Source organism: Aythya fuligula, chromosome 16 (genome assembly GCF_009819795.1).
Source record: "Aythya fuligula isolate bAytFul2 chromosome 16, bAytFul2.pri, whole genome shotgun sequence".
NCBI classification, from domain to species: domain Eukaryota; kingdom Metazoa; phylum Chordata; class Aves; order Anseriformes; family Anatidae; genus Aythya; species Aythya fuligula.
The window spans coordinates 1852166-1868373 of NC_045574.1; the positions used below are offsets into that span (position 1 = coordinate 1852166).

At 46.6% G+C, this 16208-nt stretch overlaps 1 protein-coding gene across 1 annotated transcript; it reads left to right on the forward strand.

Annotated features, from left to right (window-relative positions):
* Positions 1-7105: 7105 nt before the first annotated feature.
* TTPAL (alpha tocopherol transfer protein like) lies at positions 7106-16044 on the forward strand. Its single transcript, XM_032198160.1, has 6 exons — positions 7106-7150; positions 8049-8501; positions 9205-9398; positions 11496-11606; positions 12294-15877; positions 15908-16044. The coding sequence occupies exons 2-5, from the start codon at positions 8063-8065 to the stop codon at positions 12567-12569; spliced, it is 1020 nt and encodes a 339-aa protein (XP_032054051.1). The 5' UTR covers positions 7106-7150; positions 8049-8062; the 3' UTR covers positions 12570-15877; positions 15908-16044.
* Positions 16045-16208: the final 164 nt, after the last annotated feature.

Here is a 16208-nt window from a genome sequence, read left to right on the forward strand (position 1 = left end):
TAAATGAAAAAAAAAAAAAAAAAAAAAAAAGATTAACCAGGCTGTCTTTTCCAACTGCAGCAACCATTTTCCCCCGTACGTAGAGATACTCTGTGGGGAATCACTGTGGTCCATTTGCACCGAGCATTCCTCGATACTGTACATTAATTTTTGCTGGTTACTGCCTTCCAATGGAAACAGAGGAATATTTCTTCACTAGAGTTTGTATTCATAAAAAAAAAAAAAAAGAAATAAATGCCAAAATATTTTCTAACTTTTCCCAGACAGATGGATTTCTTTCTTCTGGGAAGACTTATTCTAAATTCAGGAGCTCACCTCCCTGTTGGTCTGAGCACAAAGCATATGTGTATTGAGGAAAAAACTAAAAAACAAGTGTTTGATGCCGCTGCCAGCTGTCACTATTTCATGGGGAGCCTAATGTTAGCTGGTGTCTGTCCTGAAGCCATGTATGCTGGAATCATAAGGTTGAATGACAACCCCAATTTTCATTAAAACAACCACGAAGAATAAATATTTACTTCCATGATTCCAAAGAGCTTAAAAACTTCAATTAACCACACTCTGAGTGCCAAGCAATGGAAGATAAAACGTTATTAGCATTTTGAACCCATTCATTTCTAAGTCCCTCTCATATTTTAAGGGTCATTTTTTAGTATTTGAGGGCAATGATTCTGCTTTGGTTCACACACAGCCAACCTACTGCTGACAGCAGGTGCAGTCAAAGGCAGAGTAAGCTTATAGGGCACAATAAGACAATAAAGTGAAAGTCAGCTTGTCACCAGTTGTAAAGGTGAAGAAATGCCTTGACAATTAGAGAAGACTCTTAATGACCTGCTCTGATCACGCGAGCCTGCTCTCAGCTGCAGCATTCATGGCAAGATAACAGGAAGAGAGGAGAGAGGTCTAGATTGCTATAAAGATTTGGTATCTGGGGAGGAACAACATCTAGCATTTTCAGTGCTGATCCACCTGAGATGCCCTTCATGTCCCCCCATCTCCTGCCCCTAACGTGAAGTGAGGAGGACAGTCCCACCCCAGGCAGAAGGGCTTGAGGGGCAGCCTGGTTTTGCAGCCTGCTACTCACATCACAAGCCTCCTTGTGCATCCAGTGACCTTCCAGTTAGTCATGTTGGTGAAAACATCTCATACCTGTCAACAGGTACAAGATGCAGCTATGCTTGAGGGCTGTGTGGAGACAGAACTTAAAGTTTGCCTTCAGTCAGACACCAAGGGCCCAGAATAGGGCAGGCCTCGAACAAAACACCCCAGCACCTACGCACCCTTCCCCAGCTGATGATCCAGAACCACAATGCCATTGCTAGACGTGTTATATCAGCCCAGACACAGTGACTGAGTGATTAGTCAAGAAAAGGAAAAGGAGTTAGTTCCTTGCCTTTAATGTGGAATAAAACCCAGGACTGCTCTGTCTGCACAGGAACCCCGTGACCCACAGTTGGTTTCACCTGGGTATATGCCCTAATAGCTCTGCATATGCAGTATCAAATCTTTGAAGCAATAAATTCTCCTGGATTCCTTCCCGTGAACTGTTCTATCAAGGTTGCCCTTTACCTGGTTAATCTTAAATCAGTGCAGTCCCTAGAAGATTTTTCTCATTGCTGGATTCAGCTTGCTTGGAAAAAAAACCTACAAACAGCCCCAGAGACAACTTTGTCCTTATGAGGTATCCTCAGTCACAGCCCTCACCTCTTCTGTCATTCCAGCCTGGAATCACACTGAGACACTGGTTTTGCCATGCATGGGCTGTGTTTTATCCTCCTAGGCTCCCTGGAGCCTGCAGGCAATGTCCCATGACACAGGGGGTGGCTTCTGTAAGGACAGAAGTATTGACTTTTGAGACAACTTCCTGACATTGTTTTTGGACAAGAGAGCCTTTTACTGCTCTCTTCTGTGCTTGCTACCTAAACTGAGGACATTATCCCAGAGATTAGTATCTCCAGCTGCAAGATATTTTCATGATGTTCAAACAAAGATCTGCAGAAGCGGTATTTTTAGGTACTCTGGCCACTAAGAAATGCATTCTTTTCATATTCCTTATATAACCGTCACATGAAATCACCAACAGGCTTTGGAGCCTTTTCCACAGCTTTCATATCTCAGTGGAAAGAAACAAACAAACAAAAAAATGGCAAATGAGCTTTATGGCCTGCATATCATCTCTGACAAAAGCAACTATTGCTGCTATTAAACTTGCAAGTGCACACACAGGCACAGATAGTCATGAAAAACAAGAGGCAGCTGGGACAGCTCAGCAACGTGGCACTGCTGAGCCAGGCAATTCTGAGTGCCAGGCTGTCAGGTTCCTTCAAGGCTGAGTGCAAAAAATACCAACCAGTTTGGGAATTCAGGCCGTGCGCTGCACAATCCCCTTCTGCTCTGACAGACCAGAGAGGGAAGGGTAAGGTGTGGGTACGTTTAAAATCCCTCTCCCCATTCCTAATTCAGGTGTGACCCTGACAGCCATAAACACACCTAGCACCTGAAAAATTGCCAGCCAGGCCAATAAAGGTGGCAATATACTGTCAGCTTTGTTACGTGCAGAGTGAGCAGGGGAGCTCGGCACAAACACGACGGCAGTCACTTCCTGCAGCTTGGTGCCCTTGTAGGAAAAAAAAGAGGCTGCTGCGGTCACCAGCGTGCTCCCTGCTAAAGCCCTGGAGGTGGAGAGCTCTTGGTCTGAGCTGCCTTGGGAAGGAAGGTGGTTTGGGAACTGTATTTCCAAGGCTTACTCTAGTTTTGGGCCTGGAGCGATGCCAGGTTGGCTGCTTCATCAGGTTTCAGAGGCCTGGGGCCACCCCTGCTGCAGGTGGTTACTCACAGAAAATACAGGCTACAGAAACTGCTTCACTTCTTCCCACTGAAATAAGGGCTTGTGATGGGTACCAGGTTGAAAATCCCCAGAGCAAAGCACCCAGTCCAACCCAGGGAGCAGCAGTGCTTCCTTCATCCTGCCCCCACCTCTTACAGGCTGGATTTTGGAGGAGCAAAACCGAGTGCTCGTGCTGCTCTAACACAGCCCTCAGCGCTGTGGCATCGCCACGGAGGTGCTGGCAGGGCACACAGCTCCCCGAGCAGCACATCCACAGCACCCAGCAAGGGCTGATCCTGCCAGGGACCCATCCCACCACGGAGCCAGCTGCTTTCCTTCCGCTGTGCAAAGACACCGGGAAGCATGATGGAAGGCTGAGAAAACACAGTCTGTTCAGAATAAATTAAACTACAGAAATCCTGTAATATTTAAAACATTCAGAGGCCCTGCCAAGCACATTCCTCACTGAGCTTTTGCGAAAACATGGTTAGTCTTGAAGCTAGTAAAGCCAAGGAGGAAAGAAATCTTTTCTCAGGCCCTGGGATGGGTACGGCTGTGTCTGTCACACTGTGACCTGGCTGCAAGGCTGACTGCATGTTAGTATGACTTTCACGTGGCTGGGAGGGGGTCTCTGCCTGCATACAGCTGCTTCCCAGGCAGATGTGACAGCTTTGAATGTGTTTGCATATTACTGACTGTTCCCATAGCTTTGCATGTGGCTCTGGCCCGCCACACGTGCAGAGCAGGGGCAGAGCTCTGCAGAGGGATGCTTACTTCTCAGAACCAAAGCTGAGATCCCCTTCTTACCCTGAGACACACAGGGCAAGAGCAGGCATGGACAACTGGCTGGAAGGAGTCTTCCAGGCTTTGAGACCATGAATGTTTATGGTAATTTAGGGCATATTTTCACTTCACCCTCTTTGTGCCTGTAAGCATGGGGGAGTAGCTGTTGGACTGCATCACAGCCAAGCACCCCACGGGCAAGCTACCACATCCAGAGCAGGCTTGCACCAGCCTGGCATGGCCCTGCTCGGTGGATAAATATTGTCTGCCATTCCCCAATGCTCCTTTTCACCCTCCTGCTCTGCTTCAATAGCAGAAACTCAGGCCTGGGACACAACACGGCCCCACACATGGGCAGGCCTCGCCCAGCATCACGGACTGCTGGCTCTCTCTCGTGGTGCTGAGCTGCCCAAAGGGTTTGTGTAATCCACAGGGCACCAAGCTTCCACCTGCACCCCGAGGGCCAGAGCCCCTCTTGGCCTGAACTGTACAGAGATTATCTTTATTACAGGACTGTTATGTTTGCACAGTTTAGCGACTTAATATCAGTTTAAAGCCTTCTCTGCTAGCAGTGCTGTTTGAAGTCATGCTCTCGTCTCAGCCTCAGCTTGCCAAGACTGTAAAATGTTTATTGCTAATGGTGGAAAAGCTTGAAGAAGCCAAGATAACTTTCCCAGGCTGGGTATTAAGACTGTTTGGATAAGTAAATGAGTGAAGAGTATTACATGAACTTCATTAAATATCAACCAACACCAACAGCCATCCATTTATAACACAACGGCAGGGTGCGGGAGCACCCAGGAGCAGCAGAGCTGAGAACGGTATGAACCACAAGTGATAGGAGAGAGGAACATGAGAAAGGCTGGATTCCCCATGGGGTCCAGGTGTGGCTCCAAGGTCAGGCAACACAACTCCTGACTGAAACTCATGCAAAATACAATAGATTTGGGGCTGATGAAATAGTAGAGCACTAGAGCTCATCCCCTCTCAGCTGGGGAGGTTTGCACGCATGTGATGCACTATGTCCTCCTCCCTCCTGCAGCCACGCGTAAGGCAAAACTCTCCAACTAAGGGAGGACTATCGGTGTTTTTTTCCATTTTTTTTGGCTTTACTTCCTTATAGACATGTTTTGCCTTTACTGGTTTCTAGTCACAGGATGCCACACCACTTAAACTACAGAAACTCTTGCTACTGTTCCCATGATTTCACATGCCAGCACTTTAACAGTCCCCCTGTAACGTGGCTCAGAGCTTGAAACCTTCACTTTGATTCACCACCACCCTTGAGTTCCATGTTCTCCACATAAGGAAAACTGGAGCCAGACAGTTACTTCATTTGGAGACCACCCCCAAAATGTACATGTATTTCATCTCTAGTCCTTCTTCACTACACAGCATTCTCATTTCTACTTATTCCTTCCTTATATATCTTTCCTTATACATCCTTCCTTATTCTCCTTTATTAGCCCAAGGCTCCTGCTCTTATTTTAGTACCCTTTAGTATCACCAGTCATCCCTGCTTGGTCCCAACACCCTGTTGCAGCAGCTATAAACAGATCTGGTACTGTCTCCCTGCTAAACCATCCTCACTAGTACAATTCCAACCAAATTCTGCACCTGTAGCACAAATTCCTGATCACAACTCCAGCATTTCCTACCTCTTTGGTGTTCTTAAGCCTTTTCTCAGATCATCTCTACCTCCTGCTAATCTCAAGCAATTAACTGGGATTAAATGCAACTGGGAACCTCCTTCAGCTGTGAGGCCACAGACCTGCCTTCCAAACATGCTCCTTCTCCCTCCTTCCAGAGGGATTTTACCTGCTCAGAGACAGCTCCCTCCAAAATGCATCCACAGCTGTCAGCTTCAGGCTCTCGCCTACGCCCTGGGCCTCCACGTCCTGCCTGGTTGCTTTTCTCCTTGTGCTTCAGGGCTCCAGACCCAGGAGCTGTAAGAATGTAAAGAGGGGCAACGTAAGGCCTCTTGTTCTCCCTTGTGAAGTCTCTTCACAACCTCATTTATCCCCTGATCTACTGAAAAGGGCACAAAATAACATCACAAGCAGGCCTAATTCACAGAGAGCATCCCAGCACAGGGCACCAGCTTGCCCAGCTGCACCCAGCTCTGAGCTGGCTGGACCCAAAGTCGTGCTGGACTGAAACACTGGCAATGGGTCAAACCCTGTATTCCCCTTCTCCTGAAACGTCTCTCTGCAGATAAACACCTGCAGCATATTAAATTTACTGCCACATTGGTGCATCTCTTGCCTGGCACGGTGTCATTGCAATCTTTTCAATTTCAGAAGGGTGAAACCTCCAAGAGGAGTAAATCAGGGCTGAACATCAGATGCTACGGAAAGGCCTGGCTTCCCACTGAGGGCTCCCTGGGCTCCCGCTGTCCAACTGTCCTCGACTCCCTCTCCTGGCTGCAGGCACAGGCTGCAACCAAGCCAGGAGCAGCGCCCACCGCCCCCCAGGTGGGGCACAGAGCCCAGCGGGTGCTGAGCCCCTTGCGCCACCTCCCTCTGTCCATGGATCGGCGGGGTAAACGTGAGCCCTTCTTTCCCTACACCCTCACTAGCCCTCCCTGCTGGACCCTTTTTAAAGCAGCAAGCCCGGGGTGGGGCCATTAGTAGTAGTACTAGTAGTACTAGTAGTAGTAGTACACCACATTTCATGCCCCACAGTCTGCATTCCTGGGTTTTCTGCCCCCTCAAAACACAAAGCCAGCTCTCTATTAGTGCTGTCTCCCTCTACCCTCACTAAAATCCCCCCTGTAGCCCTCTTCCCCATCCCAGGAGTTGACTCCACTTGCCTGGACCCCGCTGTGGGACCCCCCCAACCCCTCATGAGCAGTAGGTGCTGCAGGGGGACACGGACAGCAGGACGGGAGGTGATCCTCCCCTCTGCACAGCTCTGGTGGGGCTGCGCCTGGAACACGGTGTGCAGTGCTGGGCACAGCACAGGAGGGAGGAGAGCTTCTGGAGAGGGCCCAGCGTAGAGCCATGAAGATGTTTAAGGGATTGGGGCATCTGTCTTACGAGGAAAGACTCAATAAACTGGGCACGTTTAGCCTAGAGAAGGGATCTCACCAACCTCTATCTCAACCTGAGGGGACCCTGTAAAGAGGATGGGGCCAAACTTCTCTGTGATACGATGAGGGCTAATTGTTATAAATTGAACCGCAGGAGGTTTCATCACGGTGTGAGGAAGGACTTTCTTGTGAGGGTGACTGAGCACAGGCTGCCCACAGGGGCTGTGGAGCCTCCTCCTCCGGAGATGTTCAAACCCTGACGGGACGCGGCCCTGGCTGTCCCTGCTGGGGCAGGGGCCGGGGCAGACGCCCCTGGCCGCCCCTTCCCACCTCAGCCCTCCCCCGGGAGCCGCCGGGCCCCGCTCCCCTCCCCGCGGCCGCACGGGGGGGCCCGCTCCCGGCTCTGCGGGCTCCGAGCGGGGCCGGGCCGGGCCCGGCGCTTCCTGGCGGCCGCTTTGGTTCCGGGGCGCCGCTGCCTGGAGACGGCGCTGCCCAGCGGGGCCGCTCCGGTACGGCCGGGCAGGGGGGTTTGGGGCCGGGAGGGCCGGGAGGACGAGGGGATGGACGGAGGGGAGGGAGGGAGGGAGGGGAGCGGAGCTGCCGCACGAGCAGCCGGCACGGGCAGCGGGGGCTGGAGGCTGGCGGCCCCACGGCCGGACCCGTGCCGCAGTGCAACAGCAGGGGCAGCTCGGGGGTGGGGGGCACGGCGCGATGCTGTCCCCGCTCGGTGCCCCCGCTCGGTGTCCCCTCCCGGCCCCAGGGGAGGCAGCGGGAGGCCGGCCGGGCTCCTGGCCTTGCTGCTTGGCACGGGAGGCGAGGTGCGGATGAGCAGCGGCCTGCCCCGCTGTCCCCGCAGCGGTTGTGTCCCCCGGACCCGTGCCCCCAGCTGGGTGCTCTTGGGGTGCTGCTCCCACCGTGCCGCTCAGTCGCATGGGGGGGTTGCCCGACCGATGTGGGGTTTGCCAGGCAAGCTCCTGCACAGTCCTGTCTGGGTCTGCCTGGGAGAGCTCCTCAGAGTGCGATTTGACAGGTTTTTGGTACAGAACCCAGCAATCCTGCCTAACCAGGGCGCGTTCGCTTTGCTTTAGTTTCCAGCTGGATGTAGGAAATACACATTAAGGCAAATTACATTCTGTGTTTTGCAATGCAGCCGTGCAGTTCTTGTATTCTTTTTGGATTTGGCTAGGTTGTTTTATACCTGCTATGCAGGATAAAGAGATTAGAGAACCTGCACTTTCTAATCCCAGAAAGAGAATTAGAATGTCTGGGCTGTGCTGGCGGCAGGGCTGGTTCTTGCAAGGATTTCTCTCTTTGGCAGGGAAGTGGAGGGATGCAGGACATAAGTATGTAAATATTCAATACTAGTCTGTGGGATTGTTTGTCACTTTTAAGCTTGTTTTTTGACAGATTCCTGCCACATCATGTCAGGAGACAGCGACTGCACGAGGACAAGTCCATCAGCAGGGTCTCTGTCCGACAATGAATTCTTGCCAGATCGGCCTAAGTATGTTTGCTCGCTGTCTCCTGATCTCATTACCAAAGCCCGCGAAGAGCTCCAAGAGAAACCTGAATGGAGGCTCCGTGACGTGCAGGCGCTCCGAGACATGGTGTGCAAAGACTATCCCTCCCTGGGGACGTGCCTGGACGATGCTTTTTTGCTAAGATTTCTCAGAGCCAGGAAATTCGATTACGATCGAGCTCTTCAGCTTCTGGTGAACTACCACACTTGCCGGAGGAGCTGGCCCGAGGTCTTCAACAATTTGAAGCCGTCTGCAATAAAACCTGTCCTAGAGTCTGGTTTTGTCACTGTGCTGCCTTGTCTGGACCCAGAGGGACGCCACATCGTCTGCATCCGTCCAGGTACTGAAATGCATGAATAGCTTTGTTCTCCATCTTCAAGGTGTTTCTGGGCCAAAAATCTGTTTCCTACTCTCCTGTGAACACTGGTTACTTACACAGAGTGCGTGGGTTCTCTTTGAAACTTGAACAGCTAACTTGCGAAGGGACACCTCTGTCATTAGGCAACGTAGCACCAGTTCCTTTTTCTGTTTCAGCAATAACTGCAGCTGAGTAAAAAACAAAATGCAGTGAGGTGGGCTGATGAAACAGGTGATTCGAGAAAAAATGTGTAGTAACTCAAATTGAAGCAGGGCTGCTGGCTTATTACTTGCTTTTACAGTGAGTGGAGAGAGGAGCCTGTGGCTGTGACTCCAGTACAAATAATCAGAGGCTTCAACGTGCTTTTGGTGCTGCCAGGCTTGCTGTAAATTTGTCTTCATTCATCCTCCTCTTTTCCATTTACCTGCTTTCTTTCTGAGCTGAAGCTGCTTCTAATGAGCTGTGCTGGGTAGAGAATGGGGTTCTTAAAACCATTGCCTTTGCTCCTTGAAGTAAAAACGAGTTGCCATTTATCTCTTGCTTAAGAAAGGCTGCTCTGAACTAGGACTGTGGCTATTAAAGACTAACTTTTAAGAGTCCAGTAACATAGAAAATCAGTTTTTGGAATGTGTATTGTTAGCTTATCTGTACTTTCCGACTTACCATCCATGTCTTGTAACCTCAGACAGATGGACACCCAGTAATTATCCGATTACTGAGAACATTCGTGCCATATACTTAACGTTAGAAAAACTCATTCAGTCCGAAGAGACCCAGGTGAATGGAATTGTAATCCTGGCAGACTACAAAGGAGTCAGCTTATCTAAGGCGTCTCATTTTGGTCCTTTTGTAGCCAAAAAAGTGATTGGAATTCTTCAGGTAAGACCTGAACTGGTGGGAAAATAAGCTTGTGCATTGTAAATGACTGCTTCTGTGTCTAGAGTTCTTGACTATGTCACCAGAAACTTAAGCAACTTGGCTTTTACCAGAAGAGTTGGAACATGTCCCTGTCCAACCAGTTTCTCAGATCCTTGCCAACTTAACTTGCTTCTCCTGTTTTTAACTTGTGCTTCCCTAAAATTAATTTTGCATTAGAAATGCAAACTTTGAGTTGGAACAGAAAAGGCCAGTTCTGCTAGCTCGTGATGAGGAACAGAGCAATGAGTTACAGTTAGGCAGAGGACTTCACTTTGCCTGAATGCTAAGGAATGTCTCTTGTTATTTAAATGGTTCCTTCCTAAACATGTTTCTGTCAGCCCCTGTGGATGGAACGTGTCACTCACTGACCGCTGGGCAAGGGCAAGTGCAAGTCCTGCTGCAAAAATTTTGCAGAGGATTTTTGAATGTGTGTGATTTGGGGAGGATTTCCATCCAGTCCCTGAAAGAAAGGGTTCTTCAGCACAGAGGGCAGCAAGAGACAGCAATGAGAAGGATCTCAGACTACACAGTTGGGAGGAAAGTGACAACAAGCAAGTTAGAGAAAAGGTCTAAGCACAAGTGGAGCTGTAGAGCATAGGAAGGTGAAGGCGTAACCTGGTCAAAGCGGCAGGAAGTTCTCACGAGTTGAGCTGATGTTCTGCCCTGCTATATGAAGGAGTAAGATGAAAATTTCTCTTGAATGGATTTATTTCCTTGTTACTTTCTGGTCTGAGCTGGTTCTATTTTATGCTGTGTCTGTGGAGGGATAACAAAGGATAAGGGGAATAAGGAGTTTGTGGAGACAAGACTAGTGAGTTTATGAATGTCTGCGTAACAAGTCACATAATCCTTAAAATTATAATCTAAATATGTCATTAAACTGTCTGAGCCCAGCAATGGGTGTCTGCTACTGTCAGTGGAAGCTATTAACAAAACAAAGAAGGTAAAGGACAAGGTGTGGGTAACATATAAACATGTTGCATCAACCTTGCTGAACTGCATCTCCTGAAGGAGGAGCCAATTCTCTGACCTTCAGGAGAAAAATACTCCCACAGTGCATGCATCTGCTTTTCAGCCTAAAAACAGACTGCTTTCTTTGTACAGGTTGAGGTGATCATAAGGGAAAGAAACTTCTCTGAGGCACGTGAGATCCTAATGCTGATCATGAGCTTTTGGCTTGGAGAGCTTTATGGAAATTAATTCCTCAGTACACATCTCGTGGCTAACTGTTTTAGACTGTGGGCTGTACAGGAGGCGCTGTGTGCTCGGCTGGCAGCAGATCTGGTTGTCAGCCCTGCCTGACTGCATGGAAGGGCAGGGAAGGAAGAAGCTGTAGTTGCAGAGCCTGTTTGTATTTTGTAGTTAGCATGAAATGTTGAAATGGCAGAAAAATAGGGCTATACGATTTCCTCCTCCTATAAACGCACATTTTAGATGTGCTTGGTACCCAGACGTCATAGCTGGACACACGGAAGCAACCTGTGCTGGGCTCCCAGCATGGTGCACTCCTCAGAAGCTAGGAACACAGAACAGTTTGGGTTGGAAGGGACCTTAAAGACCACCTCATGCCACCCCCCTGCCATGGGCAGGGACACCTCCTGCTAGACCAAGTTGCCCAAAGCCCCATCCAGCCTGGCCTTAAACATTTCCAGGGATGGGACACCCACAGCTGGTGCCAGTGCTCATAGTAAATCACGTAACTCTGCATCCTCATCAGGATTGGGAACACCCAGAGGACAGTGCCTGTGACTAAGCACAGTCACTGGTACCTCACTCAGCATCTTTCTTCAGGGAGACAAACAACATGAGAATGGAGGACTTAGTGGCAGTAGTGTTTCCCAACGTTTCTTGTCTCTCACCTTTATTTTTATGCCCACAGCCCTGGTACTGCTCCCTGTTAGAAGGTGCATTTCTGTTCCATTATCAGCTTATGTTGGTATCTCAGATGAAGTCTGGGAGCCAGTGGGTTGTGCTGGCGGTCAGTCTTGGGAGATTTTAATAAGAGGAAAACGGCAGATGTTTTAAAACTGCATTACAAAAATCTTCTTTACCCTTCAGGATGGATTTCCCATTCGAATAAAAGCTGTTAACATAATAAATGAACCTCGTATATTCAAAGGCATTTTTGCAATCATCAAGCCTTTTCTGAAGGAAAAGATAGCAAACCGGGTAAGGATCTGCATCATTCTAACATTAATGCTGGTGTTTTTAAGTTCCTTGCTTATATCTGTTTAAAAATCTCACAGCTAGAAAAATCTTGGTGCCACTTAGCTGATCTAACTGGTCCTTTCTTCTGCTTTAATCTTTAAAAAAAATCCTGTTAGGAAAATTCTTCAAGAGAAAGAAGCTTCGAGGAGTTTAAATACTGGCATAATATTAACATGGATATTTAATGCATATGCTGTATAATCATGACATTGATTCCACCCCTGGGGTTGGGCTGTCTTGGCAAGTAACACTGTGTGCTTCTAAGGTGGTATCATAGGAGATAGCACTGTCCTTTCCTTGTACCGTAGGACTGGACATCGTTGCAAAGAACGATGCCCTTCTCCACAAGGATAAGTACTTCAAGTGCCACAAATGGGTTTGGGGATAAACTGAATATAGAATTTCTGCGGAGACTAGCAAATCTCAAGTCTTTTTTGCTGGGATTTAAGCTGCTCTAGACTTGGCTCATCTCAAGACTCCTCTCACTAGTGCATCCAACAGCACCTGCCCAATGTTGTATGCTGGCACTTACATGTAATGGCATCAATTCCAGAATTCGCTCTTTAATACAAAATAACCTCTTTAGCTGGCTATACGCTGCGCTGCTTGATACACGCTATTAAAGCTATTTTTGTCTTTCCTCTCTAGTTTTTTCTTCATGGCTGTGATCTGAATTCCCTTCATCAAAACATTCCTCCAGTGATCCTGCCTGAAGAATACGGTGGTACTTCAGGGAAGCTGGATATATCAGCATGGAATGAGCTGCTGCTGGCCTCTGAAGAGGATTTTCTGCATGATTTCTCACAGCTGGTACTCCCATGTGACAGCTCTCCCCAAGACATGCTAGTGAGTGGGGATGCCGATGAAAAACAATGTGATGATTCCCTGCGAGGCATGAAACCTCAGCTCTACTACTGTTATTAGCAAATCGGTGAAGGGAACCTTTCCAGCAGTTAAGACCTCTTCTGTTCTGATAGGTGATGTTGTGAACTCTGCCTTACTCCTAAACCCGCAGTTTAGGAACAGACTGCTGAGGCACTTTACACTATAGAACCAAAGGAAGCTGAAGAGGGCACAATGGGGGCAGGGCAGAATTCACAGAGGAAAAAGGCAAAGAGCACAGAGTTGCCAAGTTACACAGAATACCTAAAGTTCATTAACCTCTGTGGATGATGCAAACCTGCCTGTTGCTTCTTATGATAAAGACAAAAATGCAGGATGGTAAGCTTGATAGTTTCTTCTCCCCACCCACTAAAAGTGACAACAACCATTTGCTAGCTTTGTGACTGTCCATTCCCTTCCCCTTCTAAAAACACCCACTAACCCAAGAAAAACAATTGCTGTTTGCTTTTGAACCCTGTGAAATGTAGTTCAGTCAGCAGAGATTGCTTAAAACAGTAAGAGTCTAACTTGGCCAGTCCCCTATCTCTTGGTTCAGAGTGTAACTTGGCACTTCTGGAATACCCAAATGAATATTCGGCTCAAATTAACGCCAAGGGAGACTTTTTTAATCCATGAAGACCAGTGTGGAAATTCTCTCTGAAGCTTCCTCACATGGGGAAATTAACTATTATAACATCAATATCAAGGCTTACTATAAACAGATGCAATCTTCATTTGCAGAGAACAGTAAGTTCCTCAGATCAGGTAATGAGGCTTTTGAGTGGCTACAACTCCAAATACTGAGGTTTGAGACCAAATGAGAAAAGGCTGTCACCCACCTTCCCGCATTATCAGTTGTTCTTTTTCTTCAGCTGATTGCTATGAGGAATTTGGTAAGTAACTCTCATGTAGAATTTGTAAGGCAGCTTTGTAGCAGCTGGCATGACAGAGAAGGCAATACTTCATGTAAGAAAGCAAGGTGCTTCTTTAGCTTGTTACATTTGACAGATTTTGAACTTGGGTCTTTGTGAAACCAAATGCAGACAGGCTATTTGAAAGCACATTCTTCAATTTCCTGGTATTGTAGCATTTTGTTTCCTGTGCTTGTCTGCTCTTTTGTGAAGTGTTACAACTTCGGTTTCAGCTTTTACCTCTTTTGTCTTTGTTCTTGTATGAAGTTAGACTTTAATGATCTCTGTAATATTTACCCATAGCTTGTATGCCTGTGCTTAGAGGTCTTTGTCTAGAGACACAGCTAAGACTCCAATGTCAAATCAGGGTAAGATATCCTATGTCTAAATAAGCTGTTCCCACTCCACGTTCAAATGTTGAATGACATAGAATTAGAACACAACTGTCACACACTTTTAGCACTTTTTTTGCACTGTAATAGTGCAGAGCTGGGAAACCTCACTAGGACCAAGAAAGCACACCCAATTATTTCAAGGTGAAATACTTCACTTCTTGGTGAAAAAGAAATCCCTTCTACCAGGAGACTTATCTCCAGAGCACTTTCTCTGGCTGAAATCTTTATTTAGTGCCAAGTGTGATATAATTACTGGTTTTGTTTCTGTAAATATAAAAACAACAAAAGTATCTTGAGAATTTCAGACTTTTTTTTTTTCTCGAAGTGCCAAACTCTGTTTTGAATGTCTTTTTCTCCTCTCAGACCCCCTACAGCATGATTGCACTGCTAAAAACCTTCACCACCACAGTAATGAATTCCTGACCTGGCAGCAGACCTCATCCTGGAGCTAAGGGTGGCAAATGCCAGACCTGTCATCCAAGCATTATAGAAGGAGACTAGGTTTTGAAAAGGGGTAAGCCACGAAGCTTTTTCCTGGGCAGCAGTTCAGAATTTCAGTGGGAGGAAGGAACTCATCACTTGACCTGCTTTAGAACAAAGGTGGGAACAAATCAACTTCCCTCACTTAAAGCATCTGATTTTTTCCTACCTTTATAAGGCATCTTATTCTTACTTGACGGTTATACCTTAAGCAGAGGAAGAAAAAAATACCATTTTCTGCTATGTAAAATAAGGTAAAAGAGTAATGCTAGCCACTTTCTCCTCACTTCTGACCAGAACTGGCTGCATGTTTTGCAGAGATTGAATTCTTTGTACCACCTAGCAAGACACATTAATACACAGTACACGACTTAAAGGTAAGTGGCTACCCAACCTGTTTAATTGCCAGAACACAGAGATTGCTCTGGTGTTTGTATTCTTTGAGTGCCTCTTAATTGTAGCCACAATGTACAATTTAAAAAATATATTTTGAAACGTCTACTATAAGAACAGCTACTTTGATCCACTTATACAACTACTAGAGAGGAAAGGTGAATTTTCAAAATTCAATCTTAATATCCCTTAAAAAAAAAAAGTGGTGGCCAACAGAAGGTGGCACTTGAGGAACCTTCAAAGAAACCAAACCCTTTTCCAGGGTCTTAGATTATCTTGCATGGTAGAGAAAACGGATCTTACCCTCCCCTTTTCAATTCTGCTTACAATGGAACTAAATCATTTGTTTTATTTTTAAACATAACAGGTAAGGCTACATTATCCAAGCTGAAAATAGCCTGTGATATGCCTCCAGAACTTTATCCTTGAAGCTGGATGCTCGATGTCAGGATACATGAACTAAGACAGGCTTACCTGTGTCAGTCATTTAACTAATATTCTAGATTTGCTCTTCCTTGGCTTTAGAATTTAGAGTTTACTAAGTTTGCAACTCTATGTCCCTTTTTAGGTTTGTAGCCAGTGCTTAGCTTGTCTTACAGCAAGCACACCTCTGTCTCATACATACCTGACAACAGAGCCAAGGAGTGTTCTTTGAGCTTTAGCACTTACTAGCAAAGAAACAATTTTGGTCTCAGAATTTCTTGTCAGATTAGTGAAATAAACACTTGCTTTAAATATAGTCTCCTTATCTGCAGAATAGATACGAAAAGCTGTTTAGCTTGGTGGTTGTGGTTTTTATCCCCCCCCCCTTCCCACCACTTCACAGCACTAAAACTGATGTGATTCCCCCCCCCCCACAACATGAAATAGCTTTGTTTCCAGAGGTTACATGCCTCTGGAAATCCATCCCTGCTAAATGCAACACATCCTAAGGAAAGGTACTCAAACTGCATTGGGTCGTCATGGCTTTTGGCATTAAGTGGGACAGCAGTTAGCTGCATACTGTACATAAAAATACTTGAATTTATACTCTTGCAAATGGGTGTTACAAACCCTGAGGTATTTTCAGGAAGTGGGTGAAGTTTTTTTTTTTGTTAAATCATTTTGGCATGAGTTAATCAGTGTTACTCAAACTAATAATTTCGCCTTTTTGTTGTATGTGGGCCTAGAGGTGTTGGTTTTGTTGTATGTGGGCCTAGAGGTGTTGGGTGGTTAAGTGTACATTTTATTTTGACAAAATTTATTTTTATATTGCATTTTATAAAATGGAGTGGTCAAAATGTGTAATTTTATGATGCATGACTGGGTGATTAAACACATTATTGTAACAGCTGCTAATGTGGTGTTTTGAATACATTTTCCTTGCGTCATCTTGGAGTATTTATTGTAAAAGCGAATAGCAACGTATACTTAGTTGCAAGTATGTGTTTAGTGTGGAACTAAGTATAATTGCCAAGGAATTACATTAGAAAGGGTGTTGATTTCTACCGCATAACTAAATT

Excerpts from the sequence above, each read along its gene's own strand:
- TTPAL (XM_032198160.1), top strand. The coding sequence starts at position 8,063 with ATGTCAGGAGACAGCGACTGCACGAGGACAAGTCCATCAGCAGGGTCT. Across the intron at positions 8,502-9,204 it reads CATCGTCTGCATCCGTCCAG|ACAGATGGACACCCAGTAAT; the intron begins GTACTGAAATGC and ends TTGTAACCTCAG. Across the intron at positions 9,399-11,495 it reads AAGTGATTGGAATTCTTCAG|GATGGATTTCCCATTCGAAT; the intron begins GTAAGACCTGAA and ends TTTACCCTTCAG.